Source organism: Brienomyrus brachyistius, chromosome 15 (assembly GCF_023856365.1).
Source record: "Brienomyrus brachyistius isolate T26 chromosome 15, BBRACH_0.4, whole genome shotgun sequence".
NCBI lineage: Eukaryota > Metazoa > Chordata > Actinopteri > Osteoglossiformes > Mormyridae > Brienomyrus > Brienomyrus brachyistius.
The window spans coordinates 2,640,088-2,663,692 of record NC_064547.1 but is presented as its reverse complement, the minus strand read 5'-3'; the positions used below and the strand labels follow the sequence as shown (position 1 = coordinate 2,663,692).

At 44.6% G+C, this 23,605-nt stretch overlaps 2 protein-coding genes across 4 annotated transcripts in view; one reads left to right on the top strand and one right to left on the bottom strand.

Annotated features, from left to right (window-relative positions):
• Positions 1–72: 72 nt before the first annotated feature.
• On the top strand, positions 73–12,755 carry hps3 (HPS3 biogenesis of lysosomal organelles complex 2 subunit 1). 2 transcript variants are annotated; one of them, XM_048976296.1, is made up of 18 exons: positions 73–623; positions 1,457–1,993; positions 3,010–3,187; positions 5,038–5,126; positions 5,231–5,423; positions 5,532–5,613; positions 6,046–6,200; positions 6,619–6,720; positions 8,056–8,164; positions 8,349–8,536; positions 8,923–9,100; positions 9,199–9,432; positions 10,027–10,212; positions 10,303–10,497; positions 10,580–10,687; positions 11,280–11,486; positions 11,952–12,042; positions 12,147–12,755. In XM_048976296.1, the coding sequence occupies exons 1-18, from the start codon at positions 407–409 to the stop codon at positions 12,275–12,277; spliced, it is 3,180 nt and encodes a 1,059-aa protein (XP_048832253.1). In that variant the 5' UTR covers positions 73–406; the 3' UTR covers positions 12,278–12,755. The 2 variants fall into 2 exon arrangements, with proteins under 2 accessions (XP_048832253.1, XP_048832254.1); XM_048976297.1 differs by lacking the exon at positions 6,619–6,720 and having other exon boundaries at positions 74–623.
• Positions 12,756–13,504: 749 nt separating this feature from the next.
• LOC125708615 (ceruloplasmin) overlaps positions 13,505–23,605 on the bottom strand; it is an 11,522-nt gene continuing 1,421 nt past the window's right edge. The window contains exons 3-20 of one of the 2 annotated variants that reach the window (XM_048976294.1): positions 22,651–22,863; positions 22,396–22,569; positions 21,388–21,642; positions 20,586–20,751; positions 20,206–20,345; positions 19,959–20,099; positions 19,816–19,866; positions 19,117–19,331; positions 18,685–18,832; positions 18,370–18,582; positions 17,732–17,942; positions 17,060–17,199; positions 16,842–16,970; positions 16,566–16,672; positions 16,160–16,379; positions 14,748–14,887; positions 14,047–14,209; positions 13,505–13,637 (exon numbers count right to left, since the gene is read on the bottom strand). In XM_048976294.1, the coding sequence (XP_048832251.1) occupies positions 13,588–13,637; positions 14,047–14,209; positions 14,748–14,887; positions 16,160–16,379; positions 16,566–16,672; positions 16,842–16,970; positions 17,060–17,199; positions 17,732–17,942; positions 18,370–18,582; positions 18,685–18,832; positions 19,117–19,331; positions 19,816–19,866; positions 19,959–20,099; positions 20,206–20,345; positions 20,586–20,751; positions 21,388–21,642; positions 22,396–22,569; positions 22,651–22,863 (2,876 nt within the window). In that variant the 3' untranslated portion in view covers positions 13,505–13,587. The remainder of the gene's footprint in view (positions 13,638–14,046; positions 14,210–14,747; positions 14,888–16,159; positions 16,380–16,565; positions 16,673–16,841; positions 16,971–17,059; positions 17,200–17,731; positions 17,943–18,369; positions 18,583–18,684; positions 18,833–19,116; positions 19,332–19,815; positions 19,867–19,958; positions 20,100–20,205; positions 20,346–20,585; positions 20,752–21,387; positions 21,643–22,395; positions 22,570–22,650; positions 22,864–23,605) is intronic. The other variant, XM_048976295.1, reaches the window with a different exon arrangement.

The following is a 23,605-nucleotide window of genomic DNA, read 5'->3' as shown; positions in this document are numbered from 1 at the left end:
ACCGACAAGTCAGCGAGCGGATATTTACCCCGCCCACAACTGTCACTTTTATTCCGCACAGAACTGAAAGTATCACTCTGCGTTTTAAAGGACCCGGAAATACAATATAGTTTCTCTGAGGAATAAATGGGCTTTGTCAGTCACCCTTAGTGCCATAACATTTGGTTATTTGCTGGTGGATTGAGGAGGTCAGAGCAAACAGGAAGTGCGGCTCGCGAGTGCTCCTGGACACGGCCGTTTGCCTGATCATCACAAGGCGGCTCGGCATGTGATATCGATCAGGATAAACGTTGGCTGGCCACATAAAGACAGCGAGCGTCCTCCAACCAAGCGTGCTATCACTCAAGACATGCAGTCTGATACTTAGCTGAATCTCCATCGGATACTCTGAGCCCTGGACGGCACCATGGTTCACGTGTACAACTGTCACCCTTTCGCATCCCAGCAAATCGTACCAACCGAGCAAGAGCCCGGACTGGTGTGCTGTGGGGGTGATGCACTCTTCGTGGTGTCTGCTGGAGGATGCAAGATCGAAGCCTATCAGATGCTGGAGGAGACGTGCTCCTTTATATGTCGCTTTTCGACCATGGGCAGCGTTAAGAGCATAGCGTACAATCTCCTGGGTGAGTATGTTAAATGCCTGCATTTAAGTCATGGTATTCGGTATGTGGCATCTTGTTATGCTTAGACTGGGGAAATGTGACTGCGTGGTGGCATTACGTAAATATGTACTGAAAACAGCTCTGAAAGCATTAAGAAGTGTTGTTTTAATCCTGAAGAGAGTTGTTCCTGATTTTCTTACAAATAAGTAAGCGGAATCACGTGGTCTTATGAAAAGTGCTCTGTGTTATTACCAGGGATGACAGTGGACAGCAAGTCTGAGTATTTTTTCTGTTTTTGCAGTAGTGGTCATAACAGCGAGCCTCAAATTAAAATTATTTCAGAAATATGCTTCTTTGAAACATAAAATGAATATGTATTAAGTTTTTAAGTTTAATAGCATCTGTATATAGTATATGTTTATTGCATTATTTTTAAGGTTATTGTGTGATTCGCTACGGGAAAGATCATTGCCATTGTGCGACGAAATACACAACTGTGAATTTGTGGGTATAGACTAATAGGAGATAATATTCAGTTTGAATTGTTGCTTTAACAACTGTGGCATGTTTAACATGGTAGAATTGTAGTGTTTGTTTTCAAGAGGTCTAAGACGACTGCAGTCAGGGAAAGACTGAATCAGGTCAGATAAGATGCACTGATGTTAGTCTGACACCCTTGTGATAAGCTGTGAAATTGAGTGGCGTTTATTAAACTCTGCATTCTGAGGTTATATGTGAAATTCTCATCCGTGTGCACTCTGCCTGAGTTATTGGCTTATTAATTTGTCACTTTGTAAAGGACAAGCATGGCCAGGCTTTTAGGTATGGCTGATTTGTGGATTGCTTCGTTCCAGGGGATTATCTTGTTACGATTGAAGAGAAGAACATGGCCACTTATCTTAGAGCTTACACGAACTGGCGCTACCAAGCTGCGGAGAAGACCCGCGTGGGCGTCCGTCTGCTGGGTCACCTGCTGCGGAGCTCATCTTTCCGAGGCGCGCCCAAGGAGCAGATGGAGATCATCGAGATCCCGCTGGTGGAGCCGCCGCTGTGTGTGGCCTGCTGTCCGCTCACAGGCGACCTCCTGGTGGGGTGCTCCCGGAGCCTGGTGCTCTTCAGCTTGAAGAGGCAGACTGTGGAGGAGCGGCTGTGCATGTTGGACTTCGAGCGCCTCCTCGTTCTGCACGTGCCGGGCTGGACGCCGTCTCAGGTGGCCTTCTGTGCCGGTTATGTGGCCCTGCAGACAGACCTGGAAGTCCTGGTGATCAAGCTGGAGAACCTCAGAAGCCAGTCTGTGGAGCGGCAAGAGCGGCAGGAGCAGCAGGAGCGGCAGGAGCACTGTCTGCTGCCATATGACATCGTACCTGCAGCCAGCAATAATGAAGATTCGGGTAAGAGGAGAGTCTGGCAGCTGAGGGTACAGACCATTAACGCATACTCAGAATGGTCCTCAGCCAGGGGCATAGGAACCAGGGGGCAAGTTGACTTCGTTCTCCTTCATTTACCCCTCCCAATAAATAGACCTTTGCATCCATCCATCCATCCATCCATCCATTTTCTGTAACCGCCTTTTCAGAGTCGCAGGGGCCCAGAGCTCTCTGAGGCTACAGGCACAAAAAAGACCTTTACGTCTGGGTCCACCATGGCTCCATGTGTGTGGAGTTTCCTCCAGGTACTCCGATTTCCTCCCACAGTCCAAAATCATGCTGAGGTTAATTGGAGTTACCAAATTGCCCAGTGGCCTGTATGTGTGAGTGAATGGCGTGAGTGTGCCCTGCGACGGGTTGGCGGCCCATCCTGGGTTGTCTCCCTGCCTTGCACCCGTAGCCTCCAGGATAGGCTCCAGACCCCCCGCAACCCTGAATAGGACATGAGGTTTCAGAAGATGGATTTATGGATGTCCCCCCAAAATCAAACTTTCTCTTGCACTGTCCTCCTCAGCTGAGGTGAATCCAAACGTGGACACTGGTTTGGACTCTGGGTTAGACTTTTGTCTGCTCTGAAAAAGGATTTGTGATGCTCACCAAAAAGTGAAAAAGTAAAGCAACAAAATGTTAAGTAAAAGAGATTTCTACTTTTTTGCCTAAATTGAGTGATCACCGAGTGATCTTTTCTGAGGTGTCACTTGTGTAATAACTTTAATGTTGCTGTCTAATTATGTTGATGTTTCCTGACTCCACAGACGATTTTGCTCTTTCCCAGCTACCTCCCAGACAGTCTACAATTTTGCAAGGCTCCACGCCTGTCCATCCAGTAAGGAGCTGGGAGGGAGCAAAAATATGACCCGTCTGCGAATCCCAGAGGACCGGATCAGGAAACTTTGACAAAGATGATACAATTGTAGCTTTTTCTGCGTTTAGTCATCTCCACTGCAGATTTTCGGTGTCTCCTTTCGATCGTCACACAGATGGTAGGAGAGAAAAGCCAGAGGCCCAGCCTGACTCGGATGATTTCTTCATGCTCCCCAAACACCAAGAGATGCTTGGTGAGGATGCGAAGGACTCTGGTGTCTCCGTGTCCCTGGAATGGACAGCTGTGGAGCGCGAGATCCGTAGCCACCTGGGATTGACGTACATCCTGTACAGGTACCCCCCCCCCCCCCCCAATCTGCTGGGTGCCTGATGCTGCTGCAGGGTCCAGACTAGGGCTGCAGCTATCGATTATTTTAGTAATCGAGTATTCTATCGAATATTCCATCGATTATTCAGATAAGAAATACTTTTGTCTTATTAAAGAGCAATCTTAACTATTCCTAAAATGAAACTCATGGGTTTCCATTTTAGGAACATTTTTAATGATTGAACACCATACAACAACTGACAAGAGAACTAAACCCTTTTAGTGCATTTATGTACATATTTGTTTTGCTTTTTTAAAAGAAAACACTTTAAATGCAAAAATAAATAAAATGTCAAATAAAATTACTGAAAAAAGGTATACATATATCTTAAACTAAGACATAAATTAAAATGGCCTTTACTCTCTGTGTTCTTGTACATTTATAGGAGGCATAAAAAAAGTTCTGACAGGATTGTATCTCCTGGATGAGATAGCAATGCTGTGTTCATGTGTGTGTAAGTGAATGTGAGTGAGAGTGTGTGTGTTTAAGTGTGTTAGAGAATGAGTGAGTGCCTTTAAAGGAGCGGTTTGCAATGAAGAAAATTGAGCATATCAACATACTCAAAAATGAGGCTTGCCCTCCGCTTTGACGCACTGTTTCCTGTTGCAGAAAATAGATGGTGTAGATGTTACCGGAACACACAGAAAGCACTTTGCTATTTATATTATATTATTCATATTATTATAATTATGTAATATTATTCATATTAATCTAAATCTGCAGAATAATATTACTAAAGCCTTGAAATAGATCTAGTTGAGTACACCCCATGCTCCCCTTTAGACTCACCCCTGCATGCTGCAAGTATCATTGCGACAAAGTGTGACGGCTGCTGTCAGCCTGCCGCAAGTTGCCAAATTTAAATATTGGGTCAAACTAAGCTAACAGTTTGTCTGCATACAAATACTGAAATAGCTTCTATTTTAACTTGTATAGCTTTACTGTAGCTTTGCTTCTATGTAAGACAAACGGCGGTGGGTGGGAGCAGCTGAAAACATCGCTTTTCTTCACCTTTCAGCTTGTTGAACAGCTGGTTTGATTACGGACTCTCGCCAGCTCTTTACCAGTAAAGGTTTAGTAGCGATTACAAGCACTACTGTTGTTTTTCGTCACTCCACCTGAGTTCACCATCTCTGTAACGGAACCGTCTCTTTGCTGTTAGTGTACAGACAGGCTCCAGCTCCATGTTAAACTACGACAGCATCATTTTCACTGCTGCTGTGTTATCAGTGTTTTTATTGAGGAAAAATAGGGGCTGCTTGGGCTGAATCTCGTTACACTTTTTTATTCACACATATGCCCATAAATACATTTCTATCGCAGATTAATTTTAGCCGCGAATTATTAGTGACGCTCACGCTTACCATGTACTGGTTCCGCTCTGTGGACTGGAAGCATAGACTGGATGCTTTCTGCTTAGACGTTGAATCATTCACGTTGTGCTATTATGGTAAGATAATTCGGTTTTAAGATGGACACACTGTACAGTATTTTTGCTTTTCATTTGTTTGAAATGGTCCCAAACTTTAGACATTTTACGTCTTTTTCACTGATTTTCCTCACTATTTTCCCTGTCTTTCTCCATCGCGCCATCAAATCAAACCCGCTACACGTAATGCCGCGCAAGCACATTGTGCGACAGTAATAATCCTCCGAGTGAAACACGGTGATCACTAAGCAGTACGTAGTCGTGCGGATTACACGAAACATCGAAGCAAAGAATTTGCATCGAGGATTTTTTGTAATCGAGTTATTCGAGTTACTCGATGAATCGTTGCAGCCCTAGTCCCGACACGGTCCGTTTCTTCTCCTTAGGCGGTTTGCCCCTGATTTCTTTGAAGGGTGTCATGTGGAGGACACCAGGTTACATTCCCTGCAGCTCCTGCCTGTGTTCACTGCAGCAGGTGAGTAGAAGATCCTGAGATGAAACCAAATATGATCCATGGGTGAGCTCTCGGGAGAATGCTTTGTGTACCGCATTTTAACACTCAGTCTTGCACCCTCGAAGAGCCAGGGATCCAGGAAGGGGTCGGCGTTGCCAAGGAGACCGAGCCGACATGCATCTTCTGTTTTTTCTCACTGCCCAACTCGGGGTACATGTACAGCATCAGGAACACGGTCGAGCTCATCTCCACCTACCAGTACCCCGAAAAGGCCCAGCAGGCTGTGCTCAGCCAGTTCTTCCTGCACGTGATCACCAGGTCGCTCCACTCGCGCCTGCGCTACGTTTTACTCCTGCTAGCTTTTGTGAGTTACTGGGTAATTGAGAGTAAGAGTGTGTAACCAGCAGTGTTGTGTGTGCTGCTCAGGAACGCGCTGCAGTGCTTCTCAGTGCGTTGCAGTGCGGTGGCAGCCCGGGCTGTGGACCCCTATATCGACACCACCATGAGGGTGAGTCCAGAAGCTGCTCATTGGCCGTCAGGCCCAGTGTCATTCTGACCACTTCCTGTTGTATCTCTCCACTGCTGGCGCAGACCAAAATTGGTCAAGATGCATTTTCCTTTAACGCTAGAAGTTACCACAATGTTTGAGGAACCAGTATTAAAGGTTTCCTTTTGTGGTACTGTAGCCTACACAGAAAGGCATTCTGTATAATGCTTAAATCACTTTTTTTTTTTTTTTTTTAAAAAGAGGTTTAACAGGATTTTGCTAATACTACAATATTACAATAGTAAAATTGCTGTAATGAGGGCTAAATATGGCCAACATTGCGTTTGGATTTTGGAACAGCGGGACTGAATGACCGGCATTGTTCTGATATATGTTCTTTATGTTCCGCCTGACCTCAGTCGCTCTCCTGTAATGTGTCTTCCTTGTCTGCAGGCCTGCCCTGCCTACACCATGGAAGTCTGTGCCCTTCGCATCCAGCTGTTTATCGGCCTGAAGACGGTCTGCCATGACAGGAACCACATTGTCCTGCTGACAGCAGCTGACTTGGAGAGCAAGGAGGAGACGGAAAAGGTCACCAGGAGAACTATGTGCGTGAGGTCGAAGGTCATGCTCTTGTTTTGCTTTGCCATCTCGTTTCTGCTTCGTTTTTGTGTTTCCTCAAGACATTTTGGCATTTTTATCTGCAGTTTTCTTAGCTGAGTTTACAGTGTTAGTTGTCCTAAGATGTAGAGCAGAGCTCCCCAGTTCCAGTCCTGGGGGCCCAGTTTGCAGATTTCGCTGCTCGGATGCACCTACTAAACCTGGTAATTAGTTGATAAGATGTGACTGAGCAGGGAAACCTGCAAACTGTGTTGTATTCTGGCCCTGCAGGAATGGAATTGGTGAACCCCGGTGTTGGGGGAAGGTCATGGTGAAATGAAGATTATGTTTTCAGACCTTTCTGATGTGCCAGTACTGTATGTGTGTTAATGCACTCAACATAAATACTCTGCTGCTCTATTATAGCATGCCTAAAGATCACAAAACCCTTACTGGGATTTTCCTAGCGGTAGGTATAGAGCCGCCATCCTCATCTGGACTGGAGAGCTTCTTGTACCATTCATTTTTGTAAGTCTGCATACGCGGATCCCTGTGCTGTGCCTGGCCTCTGCCTCGCCCCTGACGGAGCTGACATAGTCTGCACACCCTACTAAAGTACTCTAACATGCCGCTCTGTGTGACTTTTAACTTGGATGTTTCGGGTATAAGTGCAGTGTGAGTCACTCCTTACCGTTGTCCCAAGTGGGGCAAATAGATGAGTTAAAAGGAAGTGCTGTGGGGAACCTGGAAAGAACTGTCTTTAAAATATGTGAACTGTGTCAGAGTGCAGAGAAATTGAGCCAATTTAAAATCACATGAGTCTGCTTTGCAGGCATAAGCCACTGAAGGCAATTGCTGTGGACTGATAAAATTGCCAGTCGAGTGAATTAACTATTTAGTAACTACAGTATAACTATTGGTTGCACAGATAGAAAAACCTGTTGTCCTGGGTTTGCACAGAATTCTTTAAATTATTAAAACAAATTGAGATATTTTCATCGTGCAGACAAATCCTTCAGTGAAACTGCTTAGAAATCTGATAATCAGTCTTAAAACTTTAACCTCCGGGCAAATAATATTTGGATAAGCATTTCATGTGATCGGTATATTTTAACTGCTTTAGATAGAATATGATTGAATGCCTTGATTGTCATTGAACACCGCAAGTATAACGAAATACAATAATCAATTCCCCGAGAGATACTTCCAGTAAAAAAGCAGACAGAAATAAAATGTTTGTACAGGAATATGATTAAATGAGATGTATTACATGTAATATATGGATGCTGTGATGTTAGATATATTAAGCATAAAGTTAAATGGCTATATATATAGTCATATAGCGAGGTTGAGAATGTCTTTCAGATATGCACCTGCTTTAAATGACAAATAAGGCAAAATGCTTACCGGCTGTGGATGAGGTTTATCTGTCCAAGTCAGGACACCAGGTTCGATCAGGTCCTTTTAGAAGATGTGGGGAAGACACGTATATGACCTAAAATAGGCGCCCTCCTAATTTAGAAGCTGGAAAATTTGTAGTCAGTTACTCCACTTTTGCCATGTTAACGTGTGAACATATTAATCTTAATTAACCTTCATTAATTACTAATTAACCCAGAGTTTTAGTTTTTGTTGTATATTTATTGAGGGTTTATTTAAATGTATGTGTAAATATTTAATTTCATCATTTGAAGTAGAATTTATTGTGTCTGTACTTTTGTTATGGTGGACTCCTCCTCCTCCTTTTGTTATGGTGGACTTCTACTGTGTAAAATTATATATTAGATAGTTTGACTGGATGATTACATAACTTGCTGTGTTAACTATAGAATTGTCTGGTGCTGTTGACCCCTCTCTGCCCAGGTCTAGAAAGACTTCAGCTCCCAAACCAAAGGAACCTAGTGAAGGCAGCCACGGTTGGAACCTGTATGTGGTCAACACAGTACCCATAATCCCACTGTACCGAGAGATGGTATGGAACACCTGCATACAGTTGGATTTTACCTTCAGTTAAATCTATGCCTCATTTACTGCTTTTATTGTGTGCTCCATTGTTTGAGGGTAATGCAGAATTGTTAATGCAAAGAGGCACGTTTCAATTGCTAATGGACTATAGCTGAGTAAAATGAGGCCTTTTCATTTCCCGCTGCTGACAGGTGGAATACAGCAGGAATTATGAGGCCACGAATCCTCTGTCTCAGAGCTGCATCCACCTGCTGAGCGAGGCCCACTTGCTCCTGCGTGCGGCGCTGCTGGACCGCCAGGCCGGCGACCCTGCAGACGGGCAGCAGCTTGAGGAGGCCTTCCGCGAGAGCTGTGCTCAGCTGGGGGACTGCTACAGCAGGTGGGAGCCAGACCCCCCCCCCCCCCCCCCAGAGAACGGGTTAACTCCAGAGCAGGACGGGTCCAGTCAGTGTTTATGCTTTGTACCACAGAAACGTCATAGATGCTGAAAGGGAGCATGAACCCAGGATTCTGTGTTTCTCATACTTTAATGGATTATTTCTGCACTGTATCTTGTATTATTATGATTACTAAACATTGTCCAACATGCACCTCTGTGTATTTTAATGCAGCGTTTCGGTCCATATTTTTGCTCCCTCCCAAAAATGTGTATCTGGCAGGGAGCTGGGAGGGAGCAAAAATACCATCTGTGGGTCCCCAAGGACTGGGTTGGGAAACACTGGTTTAACATTAAAGAGACATTTTTTAAATTTATTTATGTGTAAGGTTTGACAAGCGGGACTGTCATTTGGCACTTCCCTACTACAAGATGTCTGCTTTGTCCGTCACTGACGTCATCCTGAGGAACGTGGCCTTCGCAAGGACCATGATGACCTTTGGCAGAGGCTTCCTGTTTTTCCTCAAACATTCCCTGTATGAAGAAAGCATGGATGAACTTAGCGAGGTGGAGTACAACACCCGGAGCGGTGTAAACTACGTTTATATCGACAGACACCAACACCAACAGACCTCGATACTGATACAATGCTTTGGTCTTCGCAGGAAACCGCAAACTTGGTGCTTGACATTTTCGCGAGCACCGAGCTGGCCCAGCTACCCCACATCATCAACAGTCCCATCATGCGCCATGGTAGCCCCGCCTCCGCCCTGCCGCTGTTGGAGAAGCTGGAGGCGGAAGGCGGGCCATCGGTGACTGTCACGCTCACCAAAGCCGCGCTTCATCTCCGCCTGGGCAACCTGCAGCAGTACAAGCAGGAAATGGACCGGCACACAGAGGTAGGGGGACGACCACACCCAGGCATCGTCACAGCAGCCAGCCGGCGATGGCAGAGATGGGGAATGATGGGCAAATAATGTGGCTGAAAGGTTTGACAAGATAATAATGCCGAGTATCATTTGCCGGTTGGGTTCCCTGGCAATAAATAAAAGTACCATCACTGAGGAGGGAGGGAGTCATTATCTAGGGCAATGTTTCCCAGTCTAGTCCTCGGAGACCTGCAGACAGTCCACGTTTTTGCTCCCTTACTGCTCGAACTTGGAGGGAGCAAAAATGTGAACTGTCTGGCAGGGATCTCGGAAGGAGCAAAAACGTGGACCATCTGTGGGTTCCTGAGAATTGATTGGAAAACACTAACCGAGGGGGCTGACAGTCAGCTAATACCTGTGATCATCTGCCCGTTATTTCCATAATTCAGAACATTGCAGTCTTGCAGTCAGAAATTATTTATGCATGGCACCTGTTTTAAAGAGGTGTATTATGGGAGCCAGGGTCAGGTTTTATTAGCCATCTGAGCAGGGCGGGCAGTCAGAGGAGATACCGGAAGACGATGTAACTAGGCTGAAAATGTAATGACCTCGCCACTGTCATAGATGCTTCAGGTATACGGCTACATCGAGGAGCCCAAGTTGCTCCTGCATGGCCGAGGGAAGGCCATCGTTCCCACTGCGCTGGCCCAGAAGCTGAAGGACACCCAGGACGGCCTGCTAGTGGCTGCAATGGTGGCCCTCCACGAGAACAGCAAGATCTGCCTCGAGGAGGCCGACCTCTTCTTTCTGGTAGGTCTCTCTGGCTTCATACAGCACAGTCTTGCTCGCACCATGCATGGACATAAACTTCTATCATGCATGTCATTGTGTGTCATTCAGGAGCTGTGCAAAGGTGCCACAGAGTTGGAGAGTGGCCCTCAACTCCTGGTAGATTTCTGGGAGTCCCTCCTCGTGGCCTCAACAAGCAAGTCTGTGATTCAGGAGCTCCTGTTCCGCCTGGCGTCAGTCTACATTGACCGCATTGCCAAGAAGAAAAATTACGGGATGAAACCCCTGAAGACCACGGATGATCTGGTGAGCCCATGTGTACTTAAATGTTTTACCCTGGTCCCTTCCCGCAAGGTGACCCAATGAACTGAATGTGTGTTTGGGGCAGATCAATTCCTGCTGTCACTATGGCCAGCTGTTTCCCTGGGTGAGCGTCCTCACACCCTTGCATTTCAACGTTGCCCACGACCATCACGAAGATCTGCAGAAGCTACAGGTCAGTTTGTCCTCTACCTTATTCGAGCGTCACTAGTGTCATGAGTAATATTGAACAATAAGCAAAGCATTAATGCATTTTAATGTTCATTATAATATTTATAATGTAAATTGTGTTAGACTTGCCAGTTTCTCGAACTTCATGACCTTCTGTGGTAAAAGTAAACAAAGCTATCTATTAATAATCCTGTTCATTCTGATACCAGCCCTCTGTAACTGCAGATAGCTATTCCTAACCCTAACTTCAGATAGCTATTCCTAACGCCTGACTCCTCAGGAATGTTACCTATCACATCCCAAGCCTTTATTAATCTTATAGCTGTATTATTATCCTAATATTGATTAACTAGATTTTTACTTTTCTAAATTGCATTTATTTATATTGTCTAATAAATGAACACATAAAATATAAGGATGTACGCACACATTTGTTTATTTCTACACGGTGCACCCATATGAAATAGCGATTTAAGTTTAGCGTAATAATGGTTCTACTTGTACCTATTTGTACCCATGATGCTCTGCTGTGCATGTTCAGTGCAGATATGGTATTGCTTCCTGCCGACTCTCTCTCTGCTGACTGTCTCCCTCAGTCGCTGCTCTGCGGTCCCACACTAGACGTGTCCTTCATACTCCCCTTGCTGGAGCAGCTGTCGGACCGGGACAGCGCCGGCCTCAGCGTCCACGTGCTGTGCACCACCAAGCTGGGCCACCACGAGCGCTCCATCGACCGGCTGCTGGACCTCTGCCCCCAGGCCGTCCTTCCCTATGCCATCCACCAGCTGCACCATGACAAAACGGTACTGCGACCCACAACTCCTAACGAGATCCTAACCTCGTGCTCTGCTTGTTAAAATCTTCTATCACTGCAGGTCCTGTTAACCTTCACTTCTAATTACAGCTGTTCAGCAGTTACAGCTTATTATGTGGGTATGATTTAAAGAGAACCCAAATGTAAACACCCAAAGCATGGGACAGGGGTGTACACAGGGGGTGGGGCCACTGGCCTGAGCAAAAACATGATTGGCTGCTGGAGTGCTGTCACTCACTGATTTAAATGCATACTGTATCATTGGCTAATGATAAAGTGGGGTCATAAGAAAAGCCAACCTCAGAAAACATTCTAGAATCACCACTGGGGGTGGGGTGATTTCTAGTAGTTTTGTGTAATTGCTGTGATGCAGTTTAAGTGTTCATAATTCAGAGGGTTAAATCGTCAATAGCTTTTTTTTTTCCTGAATAATATGCGATTTTATTGTGCTTAGGTACTTTGGTGGAAAAAGCTTTTCCCAGAGCTCTGTGACAGAACCCGAGCCACTGGAGGAAAGGATGACATCCTACTGACCGCACTGAAAGGTACGCTTCTGTTACGAGCACAGCAGCACTAAAGCGAAAGCATCTGCTTAAAGCAATAAAGTGAGTACAGCTGAAGCTCCTGCTATGAACTTCCTTCGGCGCAGAAACACTGAAGGTGGTCGCCATGGAGCTGAGCCCTCTGGAGCTTTTGAACCTGTTACCAGACGACGGGACGGCGCAGTTCTTCCTCCCGTACCTCCTAGAGTGCGGCCAGAAGCATCTCCTGCCGGCGTGAAAGCAGCCAGACCGGTCCCCGCTGGCGGATTACCACGGAAGGGCTGGTGTGACACACTTCGTCAAGTGTGTGTAGCAATAAGAATGCAGCCTTACTTGATTATAGCTCTAAGTATATATAAATAAAAATGTGTGTGTGACACTGATTGTAGCATTAGGCTGGAAATCACTAGTATTGTACGGAACCTTTACAACCGGAAGCCAGATGCTGCTGCTGCTTTTTACACTCAGACAGCTGACTGTTGCACGGCTGACTGCTGTCTGATATTTGTTTGCTAGGCAATTTTTATGTATATAAAGAGAATTCAGTTCCTTCTATACTCAGATATACATCGCAGGTGTTACTTTTAGGGAAGAAAAACTACATAGAATTTTTCCTTTTTGGAAGATGACATAACTCTTACTGTTATCTGTGTATAGAGAGCGTATAGTACGCACATAACCTGTGAATAAATATTTATTTATGTTGCATAATTAAATGTTTGTACTATTGCTTCATGCCAACAGGGCTGGTGCAGATCTCGTCTCTGACCTGTAGGGGGCGGAGTTTTCCAGTTCTCTCCGTGTCATACCGGTTTCCCCCGGGTTCCTCCCACAATCCAAAGACAGTCAGGCTACCTGGCATGTGTGGATTGCCCGTCGCATATGACTGTGTGTGATAGAGAGCGCGCATGTGCCCGCCCTGCAGTGCACTGGCATCCTGTCTGCTGTGCACTGCAGCTTCCGTGCCATGTGTTGCCTGTGCACTGCAGCTCCGTGCCATGTGCTGCCTATGCACTGCAGCTCCGTGCCATGTGCTGCCTATGCACTGCAGCTCCATGCCATGTGCTGCCTGGAACAGGCTTCAGAGACCCCCCTCCCCACCCCTGCCCCCAGCCTTTGAGCCTAACCAGGATAAGATGGATGGATTAAACATTTGCTCTCTTTTTGATTTGTAGGGTTACACCACACCTAAAAGGGTGAAAGGTGATAGTCACTTCAAGATTTTTCTACCCTTTTCTGGAACTAGCATTGTACATGGGTGACAACTTGACCACCTTTATTTGGATTTACCCAACTCAGACAGTTTGAAGTCAAATCAAATTCTTGCCCTGCCTTTGTGCTACTTAAAAATAGAATACAATATCCCACATCAACAGATATGGTGATCACAATGGACGCAGACTGTTATCAGGTACAGGCAGAAGATTTAAACCAGTATGTGATTCTAACAGTGCATGTGCACATGTGTGTTTACAGTATTTATTAGTGTACATGGAATTAATGAAAATAACATGATATTAAAAGCAGAAGAATCTTCTCATGTTTCTTCTAACTCCTTTGAAACAAACCTTTTATAAATCCTTTTATTCCTTTGGATTCTGCAAAGAAGAATAAAAGCACAGGAATTATTGGGCTGCCAAAGTCTGCAAAATGATGAACTGGAAGAGTTTCTCCTTTGCAGAAATTTCTAGTGAATCTGCTGACTAAATTCACTGTAAACCCTGTTGGGGCTGGTCAGGGTTAAACGGTGTATTCATTATAGTGAATGGTGATCCATGTAGGGAAAGTCTGTCTTTGTATATGTAAGGGAGACTAAGCTTGGGGGTCACAGCGCAGGGTCAGCCAATGTGTGGCCCCCGGGAGCTCGGGGGTTAAGGGCCCTTGCTCGGGGCCCTGGACATGTGACTGTTCTGCTGAGGTGGGGCTCAAACCAGCGACCTTCCGATCACATGCATGGAGGCCCAGCTCACGGAGTCGGACGCTGCTCACCGCTGCGGCCTGGCTTACCCTCTTTCTGGAGCACGGTGTAGGTGGTCTCCATACCAGCCACTATGTGGTCTGTGACGTGACAGTGCAGGAGCCAAGTACCGGGGTACAGGGGCTGCATCAGCACAGTCTGGAACGTTGCGGGGAAGAGCTCGTATACGTCGTTCCGGTAAGTGCCACCCAGCTGGGGCGAAGGGAAGAAGCAACAGCTCTTCAATGTCTACACACTCTCGGTATCAAAAAGACCTAGAATAATTTCACCAGGTCCGCATTTCCGAAACTAGGGGGAAAGTTAGTTCTGACTGACGATCTGTCGTCTTGCTTATTTTACAGTTTTTCTCAGCAGCCACATCTACGGCTGAATATTTCTTAGGAGGATTTACGTTTCGATTGTTTTCTTAGTGGAACAGCCCTTGTAGAGTTCAGCTTTCTGCTGATCAACTTGCCTGCTGCTTCCTAACTTGATGTCAGTGCTGCAGTGCTAGGTGAGTATATAACGTGTGTAATGGGGTGTTAAATTCAATTCCACTTCATCGTCATTGTAGTATACTATATAACAAGAAGAGTATACTATATAACAAGAAGCGTTTCATGATTCCTAGAGTCGGTGCAACAGGTTTAAAACAACAGAATGGTACAATAACAAAATAACAAATAGAATAAAGGTGTAAGTAAACCTTCATATACAGGCTGTGTATCTGGCTGTAGCAGGGTTGCCATACCTTGTACTCAAAGCTGTGCCCATGGAAGTGTACGGTGTGTATGTCCACCTCGTTTCCCATCCCCAGGAGGTACCAGTAAACCTTGTCTCCTTCCAGCATTGTCAGCCCTTGCAAGTTGCCATAAAGCCTGCCGTTGATGGCTAGAACAGGAGTGGAAACAATCAAACAGGTGTGAGCCAGCATCATTTCGGGCTCCGCCGGCACGTGACATGCTGCTCGCCGTCTTTGCACCCTACAGCTCGCACAGCACGCTGAAGCTGTACAGTACCACCGTCACATCTCTCACAGGACTGTTAGAATGTTCCAGAAGCCAGTGAACCATAGCAATACGCTCATATTTCTCAGCTCTGAATCATACTTGGCAAATGCCATTTGGACTCTATAAACCAGAAATTTGAGAGTAAAACAGTGTAACCATATAATATATATTATATTTGCATATATATAAAACAAAGTATATACACAGTATATGCATAAATACACTATACTGTATGTGAAAAATTAAGTACACCCTTATTGCTTCCGTAGAAATTAAGAGGGTAAATAACTAATCAAATGCACTTGATTAATTGATCATCCATAAGTGTGACCATCTCTATAAAACGTTTGCTGGTCTGGAGCATTTGTGGGTAAGTTAATACAATGCCAGGGAGGAAAGACACTAGCGGTGATCTTAGAGAAGCAACTGCTGCTGCCCTTTCATCTGGGAAGGATTATAAGGTCACTTCCAAACAATTTCAAGTCATCATTCTGCAGGGAGAAAGATTATTCACAAGCGGACAGATACCAATCTTCCCAGGAGTGGGCGTCCCAGCAAATTCACCCCAAGGTCAGAGAAATTGCAAAAACAGCTAAAGCTTTAGCCGAGATTGGGTCAGCAACAGGACAATGATCCCGAGCAAACCTGGGAACCTACAGCAGAATGGCTGAAAACGGAAAAGAAAATCAAGGTGTTGCAATGGCCCAGTCAAAGTCCAGACCTCGACCCGACTGAAATTCTATTACGGGAGCTTAACAGAGCTGTGCATAAACGAATGTCTGCAAACCTCAAAAGAACTGAAGCAATGCTGCGAAGAGGAGTGGGTCAGAATTCCTCCTGAACAACGTCATAGACTGATGGTCATACAGAAACGATTTCTTCAGGTTATTGCTGCTAAAGGCACGTCGACATGCTGTTGAATCACGGGGTGTACTTAATTTTTCACACATCCCGCCTCCATTTTGGCATCTTTTTTTTTTTGTCGAAAAAAATTATGACAGTGGAATCTGTTGTGTGTTGTTTTACACCTGAGGTCAGATTAAAATAATTTTAGAATGTGGTAAGGACCAGATTTGTAAAATCATAGAGCTGAAAGAGGGCGTAATTTTCTTTCGCTCATGAGGAAAGAAGGTCAGGAAGGTCGTCCACACACCATGCATTTTATTGCTCTTGATGAACTGCTCATCATTCTTTTTGACTTTCTCTGGTTTTCCTGCGTATATTTTGATGTTTTCATCCAGGTACCAGGATTCATTCTCGTCAAAGACAAGGAACAGCAGAGCAAACTCCTCAATCTCCTTCTTAAGTCCCAGTTTCCTCAGGATGCTGCGTTTGCATATGACGAGCGGTCCAATCAGACCACTGTATAGGTCCTGGGTGACGACAATGGTAATGGAGTTTGTACTCTGGTAATCTTACAATTTTCTACATCACTTTTACTGTTAAAAGTAAACAGAATGTCAGTTATGGTTCATCAAAACGATTTCAGTGGTGATGAGGAGAAATTCAGAATTATCTGGAAATGTCACATGCCCAGCATTAAATGATTTTTACCACACCTTGCTGACATCAACTGTCGAGAAATATGCCCCAACAAGGCAGTCTTCTTCTTCCGGGCCTGGTCCGGCCGTTTTGGGAATATACCAGGTATATGTGCTTGTCTCGCCTAAGGTAAGAGAGAACGCACCCAGTACGGACTCACTGGGGAGGGATTTCAATGGCCAAACTGGCCAGTTCAAGGCTGGCTTCTCTAAATAGACTGAGCTTTTTATGGGGTTTCAGCAAAGTAACTGAATAATAATAATGACAAAGATAATGATTTGCGGTTTTCTTACCTGGTAGAGTCTGCTCGATTTTCTCGTCGTCCGTCTTAACTCCGTGCGCGTGTATAGAGTATGGTCTGCTTGCCATGTTTTTAAAAACAATCTTCACTTTGTCACCAGTCTCAGCATGAATCATGGGCCCTTGGGACAAAGCACATAATATTAATAAGCACAAGTGACATTACAGGGTGAGGGAATCTGACGTGTTTTTTTTTCATTGCACTGCATACCTAAAATTTCCAAATGCTCCTCATCTGTGCCTCTTTGCTTCTGTTGAGTGAAAGTCTTGTCAGTGAATTCTCTGTATACGACCTTCTTATACTTGGACCCAATGAATGCATCTCCTTTCTTCAGATAAATGTCTCCTGAGCTGGTGAATCACAGTTAGTACAATACAGAATGACCATAGTTTTGTTTCCGAGCATTGCAGGATACAGTGAAGTTGCTAAGTTGGGTTGACTCATTCAGTTCTGTTCTTTCCATGTTGCTATTAATTACAATAGTAGCCACTGGCTCCCAAAGGGATACTAAATGTAAATGGTTGGTGTTTTATGCTATTGCAAAGGTGTTACTAATTAAAAAGCACCCAGTGAGACTGCTTGTCAATGGACTTTCTAATTCTAGAGCAGCTTTTTTTAGAACCAGAATTTCGGTTTCAGTTTATTCTACAGGGAGCTGATGGTTTCTAATGTGATTTTTTTTTTTTGGTAAACAATAAAGCATTTATTTTGATATAAAACCAAGCCATCTGCAATATTTTTACTAAATTAAGCGTCCCAAAACTTTGTGAGCATTGTATGTAAAAAAATATGCAACATATCCAAATATATGACACATTCCCAAATATCGGACACACTGTCAGAAATATCGGTTGTCGCTTCGCCTTAAGGATCCATCCCTGCCCCGGGTACCTGGCGTCGCCGTGCATCTCGGACTCCCAGGTGCGGTTCGGTGAGTAGTCCCACTCCGTTTCTACGGCAGCGATGTAGTACGTCTTATGGTGGATGTAGAGGTCTGGCTTGACGTCCCACCAGTGACATTTCTCCACGGTGTAATTGGCCCTCATGCCCCCCAGGTAATGATCGATGGTCTTGCATGCCAGCTCAAATGTTCCTGGTCTCACCAAACAGGCACATCAATGCCTCAGCATTAATTCCATTAATAACCATTAATTACTTCATGCACATTCATGGTATGAAAAATTCATGGTTTTTGCGTTTATTCCCAAAGACACTGACTAATCCAGGGGCAGGAAAATGTTTTATTTTTATATATATATATATATATATATATATATATATCTCCAGATTCAATAGGAAAGCCAAAGTACTACACTAGCAATCCATCCATCCATCCATCCATCACCATAACACCATACTGCTCCTGCACTCCTAACCCTTATTTACAGTTAGATGGTTGTCGAAAAACGAAACAATGGATCCCATTTCTAAAAAGTGTCATGCAGGCAACTCATTGAAGACCAGCGTGCTGCAGGACGTAACGTACGGCATTGTTAATGAGAGGCAGAGTGGGCTCTTACCTATGCTGTCTGAGTTCATTATAACTGTGTGGGAAATGTGAGGAAACACATTGACCACATCTCTTCTGGTACCCCGGTACATCACTCTATTGCCTTCAAAGTGTATGCCATGGATGTCAGCCTCAGAGCCCAAACTGGAGATGTGCCATGACACCGTCTCTCCCTTGCACATTTTCAGTCCTTGCAAGTTGCCGTACATGTATCCATTGATTGCTGATGGTGAAGAAAGTCGTATCTGACCACATATCTGAAGGCAATTTTGGTTCCATTACGAAACACAACTAATCACGGTGTTTGAGAGTGAAAAAGACTCACAGTGCATCTTGTTTGACTCTTGAAAGTCTTCGTCCTCCTTGTTGACTTTTGAGGGAGACTTTGCAAACTGCTTAATATTGTCGTCCAGATACCAGCTGAGATTCTCATCAAACACAGTGGCGAGGAGGTGCATTTCCTTAGCATTTTTCTGGAAGGCAAATGCTACTTAGCAAGATAAGATCATAAATTAATGACTCTACCGTTGGAATTTCCCCCTGAGACCAATGAAGCAAATCTGATGTTTAAATTAAGAATACAATGTTTCGACCAGTCAGTCATTTAATAATGTCAAGTGATTTTCTTTTTTGGCAAAGGGTCCCCGATTGAAACTAAAGTACTTTTCAATTCTAACTACCGCCTTGAGAACTGGCCATTTCTTAATAATAAGGTCCCTTCTCTTGTATATGACATCATGTCTACATCACATCATACCTGTTTGTCTGCCTTTAGGGTGCTGGGCTTACAGATCAACAGGGGTCCCACTAGTCCAGAACTAGTATCTCTAACTGGGTCCACAGCAGAGAAGTAGAGGTGTGTCATGCAGTCCGGATCATCCGCTGTAGGTCCTCCTTCTCTTGGGACGACCCACGTGTAGGTGTAGGAGGAGCCGGGAAGCACATGGGAAGCAGGTTGTGGAGTCACTGGTTCTGTGAATAATGAATGAAGCTCATCTGAGATAAAGAACCTTTCAAATATAATAAATATATCCAGTTCAGCTACAATGCACAAATGATTCAGAATTAAAGTACAAAACTCCTCCACGTTCTCAGGCTCTGTGTTTTCGTTTCAGAGGTGGAAAGTTCAGGTCCAGAGAATACAAATGCAGACTAAGGTTTTGTTTAGAAAAATCAGTTGAGTATAAAGAGTCAAAGTCACAGAGTTACTCAACTGGTTGGTCGAAACAAAACCGTGGTCTGTATTTGTACTTTCTGGACCAGAACTTTCCACCTCTAGCTCCAAATATAGATTCTCCCATAACATTAACATTAATGGTGATGAATTTGTACCATTCATGCAACAGAACACATAGACCTTTAGTCCTCATAAAAGGTACAAGTAAAACTAAATCTGCAGTAGAGTGACTGTAGTTTTCTGAAATAGAAAATCAAAGCATCACGAAAGTTCACTCACGGCCAAAGGTTCCTTTGATCTTCTGAAGTAGTATTTTTGACCTAGAAGTTTCTGAAGAATATTAGAATGTAGTTAAATTATGAAATAGAAGATTAAGCAAGTGAGATTACTTCACGTAATTTAATGCACACAAGGTGTTTTACCTTCAATAACAGAGTTATAGGGTGTCCCATCCTGGTCGATGGTGTACTGTACCCCATGTGGCTGGATACTGTAAGGGCGGGAGGCTTTATTCCTGAATGTCACGGTGATGGTGTCTTCTACTTCTGCCCTAATCACGGGACCTGGAAAACCGCCCCATCATATTAGATTTTCAGTCTGTCTGTTATGCCAAATTGTTGCTTATTATTGCCAGTTACGCAGGTTTCTATCCCAACATGTGCCCATTACCCAGAATGCCAAGGTGCTCTTCCTCAGGTGTTCTCTCCTTCCGTTTGGTAAAAGTATCATCTGTGTATTCAACATACACTGCTTTCTTATACTTTCCTCCAATCCTGTCATCGGCAACCTTGAAGAAAGTTTCTGAGTTCCTGATAACATTTTAATGGGATAAAAAACACACAGATGAACAAGGTGGACCTACAAAGTGTGAGAAGCAGGAATTTATTTTATCGGAAAATAAAAACAACAAATGATATGATTTTGATGTTGTAAACCAGCTGAGCCATGTGGCTATATGGTTTGCTACCATACAGAGAGATACGTAAGAGATACAGAGGCATGGTGAGAAACAGCTATGCACCGCATGAAAGTGTATAAAATCATCTCACTCGTCAGATTTCAAAGGCTTTCCTGTGAACTGGTTAATCTGTGATGGCCCATAGTCCCAAGAAATTTCTTCAGCAGCAATGTAATAATTCCTGACTTCGCCGTGTGGTTTTGGCTTATGAACACTGGGGAAGCAATCTTTCACATCAAATAATGCTTGCATCCCAGCTAAAGGAAAATGAAGAGAAAAAAAACCTGCAATGTAATACCCGTGTAATACCTGAGTAATACCTGTGTAATACCTGCAAATTACTTTGGTTTTGCCTTAAATTCAAGTACTTGCTCAACTGACTATAATGCATAAGAAAATGCTTTTTGGAAACTAATCATTAAAGCTATAAATGGCAACACGTCAACTCATATTGCAGCACTAATCTAACATAATATGCACTTAAAAACTTATTTTGGCTTCTTTTTAAATATCTCACTGAGCTAAGAAGTTTCCGTTTCCAGTTACGAAGGTTCCTTCTGTCCTCTGCTCAGATCCCCCAACCCCCAGCGAATGGTATTCAGCACCAAGAAGCCAAATGGCGACCATGATCTCCCTGCAGACAGCCATGGAGCCGCCCACCAGCAGTGCACCGAGGTCACCCATCCATCCCCTATGATTTGGTGAATTCTTCACAATGCAGACCCAGTACCTGGCATGAAACATGATTCCAGTGTCTAATGCAGGTTAGTAAATGGAGTGGCATGTGTGCAACTCAAACCACCCAGAGTTTGGGGAGCCCTGTTGGCCACAAACAGTCACTACACTTGGGGAGTTGTCGTCTCCAGAAATGACCAACGCCTGCATGTATGTACCGGACAGGTGATCGTTGATCTGACAGCTGAGCAGCCAGCGGCCCGGATTGGCTGGCTCCATCTCCCCGTTGACGAAGGATGCTGGGAAGAGGCTGACGGTGTCCACGTGGTGCCCCCTCTCTGTCAGGATCTGCCCATGGAAGTACGCCGAGTGGACGTCAACCTCGTTGCCCATGCCGAACAGGTGCCACTGGGTCTTGTGCCCAATGCACATGGACAGTCCAGGCAAATTCCCGTACGTGTAGCCGTTGATTGCTGGAACAACAGAGGAAGGTGTTACTCTCACAAACGCAGGGCAAGGCGGCGGGGGAATGATACCCGCTGCCAAGAACGGGTGATGCACCGAAAGGAGATGCAGCCAACGCCTCATTGTAAGCATCTATAACCTTCCCAGGAATGTGACACATCTTCAGGGGCAATTATAGCTATGATACCAAATTACAAGCTTAACTGATCAACATGATGAATACGTAGGTCTGACTAAAAAAAACCTCAATACAGACTATGGTCCAGGACAATGTTTCTCAACTGGTGTGTCAATGTGGGTCACAACACACACACACATATATGTATAATGTCAACACACCACCCTGACCCACTATACGCCACAACTGTCACTATTGCCAAACTGCCCCTCCCAGCCCCATGGGCGACATTACTAGTGTGCCCAACATCCACCACCCCCCTCCCCCCCTTTTATGGTGAATTCGGGCCATGACTTACTGGCCAGGGAATACTGTGGGTCCCCAGGCTGCAGTGGCGGACAGTCACAGTTTGAGCTTTTCGGACTCGCTTATACTCAAGCTGAGCACATTGTTTAGCCTTTTCATTATAAACCATTTTTAAACAGATGCTAAGTACAGCAGAACTACACACCAATAAGCAAATTGTGATTCAGAATGATGCTAGTACTGTATAGAAATACTTTACTATTTGAAGGGCATTTGGTGGCTGTGTCTTATGTTTATAGGAATTCACAGGCAGACTGGTGCCTGATGCAAAGCTCACAGTGTAGTCTGTTGCTCTCCTGGAAGGCCTCCTCATCCTTGTCCACGTTCTTGGGTGTTTTGCAGTATGTTTTGATGTTTTCATCCAAGTACCAGCTCAGGTTCTCATCAGCCACGGTGAACATCAAGACATAGAGGTTGTCTGAGGTCTGGTCTCCATATACATCCAGGGTGTCTGGAGCAAAACCGACCGATTAAATGTGGGCCATTAATTCAGACTATTAAAATGTAAAAAAACCACAAAAGTGGTATGCACCTTTTTTACAGATGATTAGTGGGCCGATAAGCCCGGATGCGATGTCTCTGGGAGCGATTACGTGCGAGTGGTACACCCGTGTCAGACAGTTGGCATCGTCTTTGGTGGGTGCGTGATCTGAGGTCAGATTCCAGACGTACACGTAACTCTGGCCGGGTTTGACGTGATCGTCAGCTTTCAAAGCTCCTTCTGTGTCGTCAGGATACGGGGCGCCTAGGAAGATGGATTCCATTAGAGCGATTCCGGCTCTTAAACACCATTTAGCTCATTATCATGCACCTGTTTCGACTTCACCTCCTCGTTAAAGGAGCACTATTATGCTTCAGTTTTTTCTCTTCCATTTAAGGTCTTATATTGCTTTAGGTACATAGAAACGGTCTGCAAAAGTGTTAAGGTCCAAAGTTCACGCCAAAGGGAATAACTCTCATCACAGAAAGCACTCCTCTCTAATCTGCCCGAAACGCCTCGATGGAATTACAGCCCTTACTTCCATGACATGGTGAGGTCACCTCAAAACATAATCCTTATTGGCTGCCTACCCGCCAGGATCTGTCTGCAGACCGCAAGATAGGGGTGGAACGTGTGGGGCAAACTGACCAATCAGAGCACACTGGGCTCAGCAGTGGTGGGACTTATAGACAGGGTTATAGACAGAGTACAGATGTACAATATGAGAAAAATAATTCTTTGGAACACTGAAGCATATAAATCTATTACAGTAGACCTGAAAAATAAAATATGAAAATGAGCATAATAGGGTCCCTTTAAGAATATTACTAGTAATCATATTAGGTAGCCGTATGTAGATAAGTCAAGCATATTTTTAATGAAGTGTCAATTAACAAGAACACACTCAAAGTTTTTTTTCTGACTCTGCCGTTGTCTGTATTACAATATTCCGCATTACACTGTCGTGTTTGCTGTCCTAGAGAACTGTCACCTAAGCCAATAAATG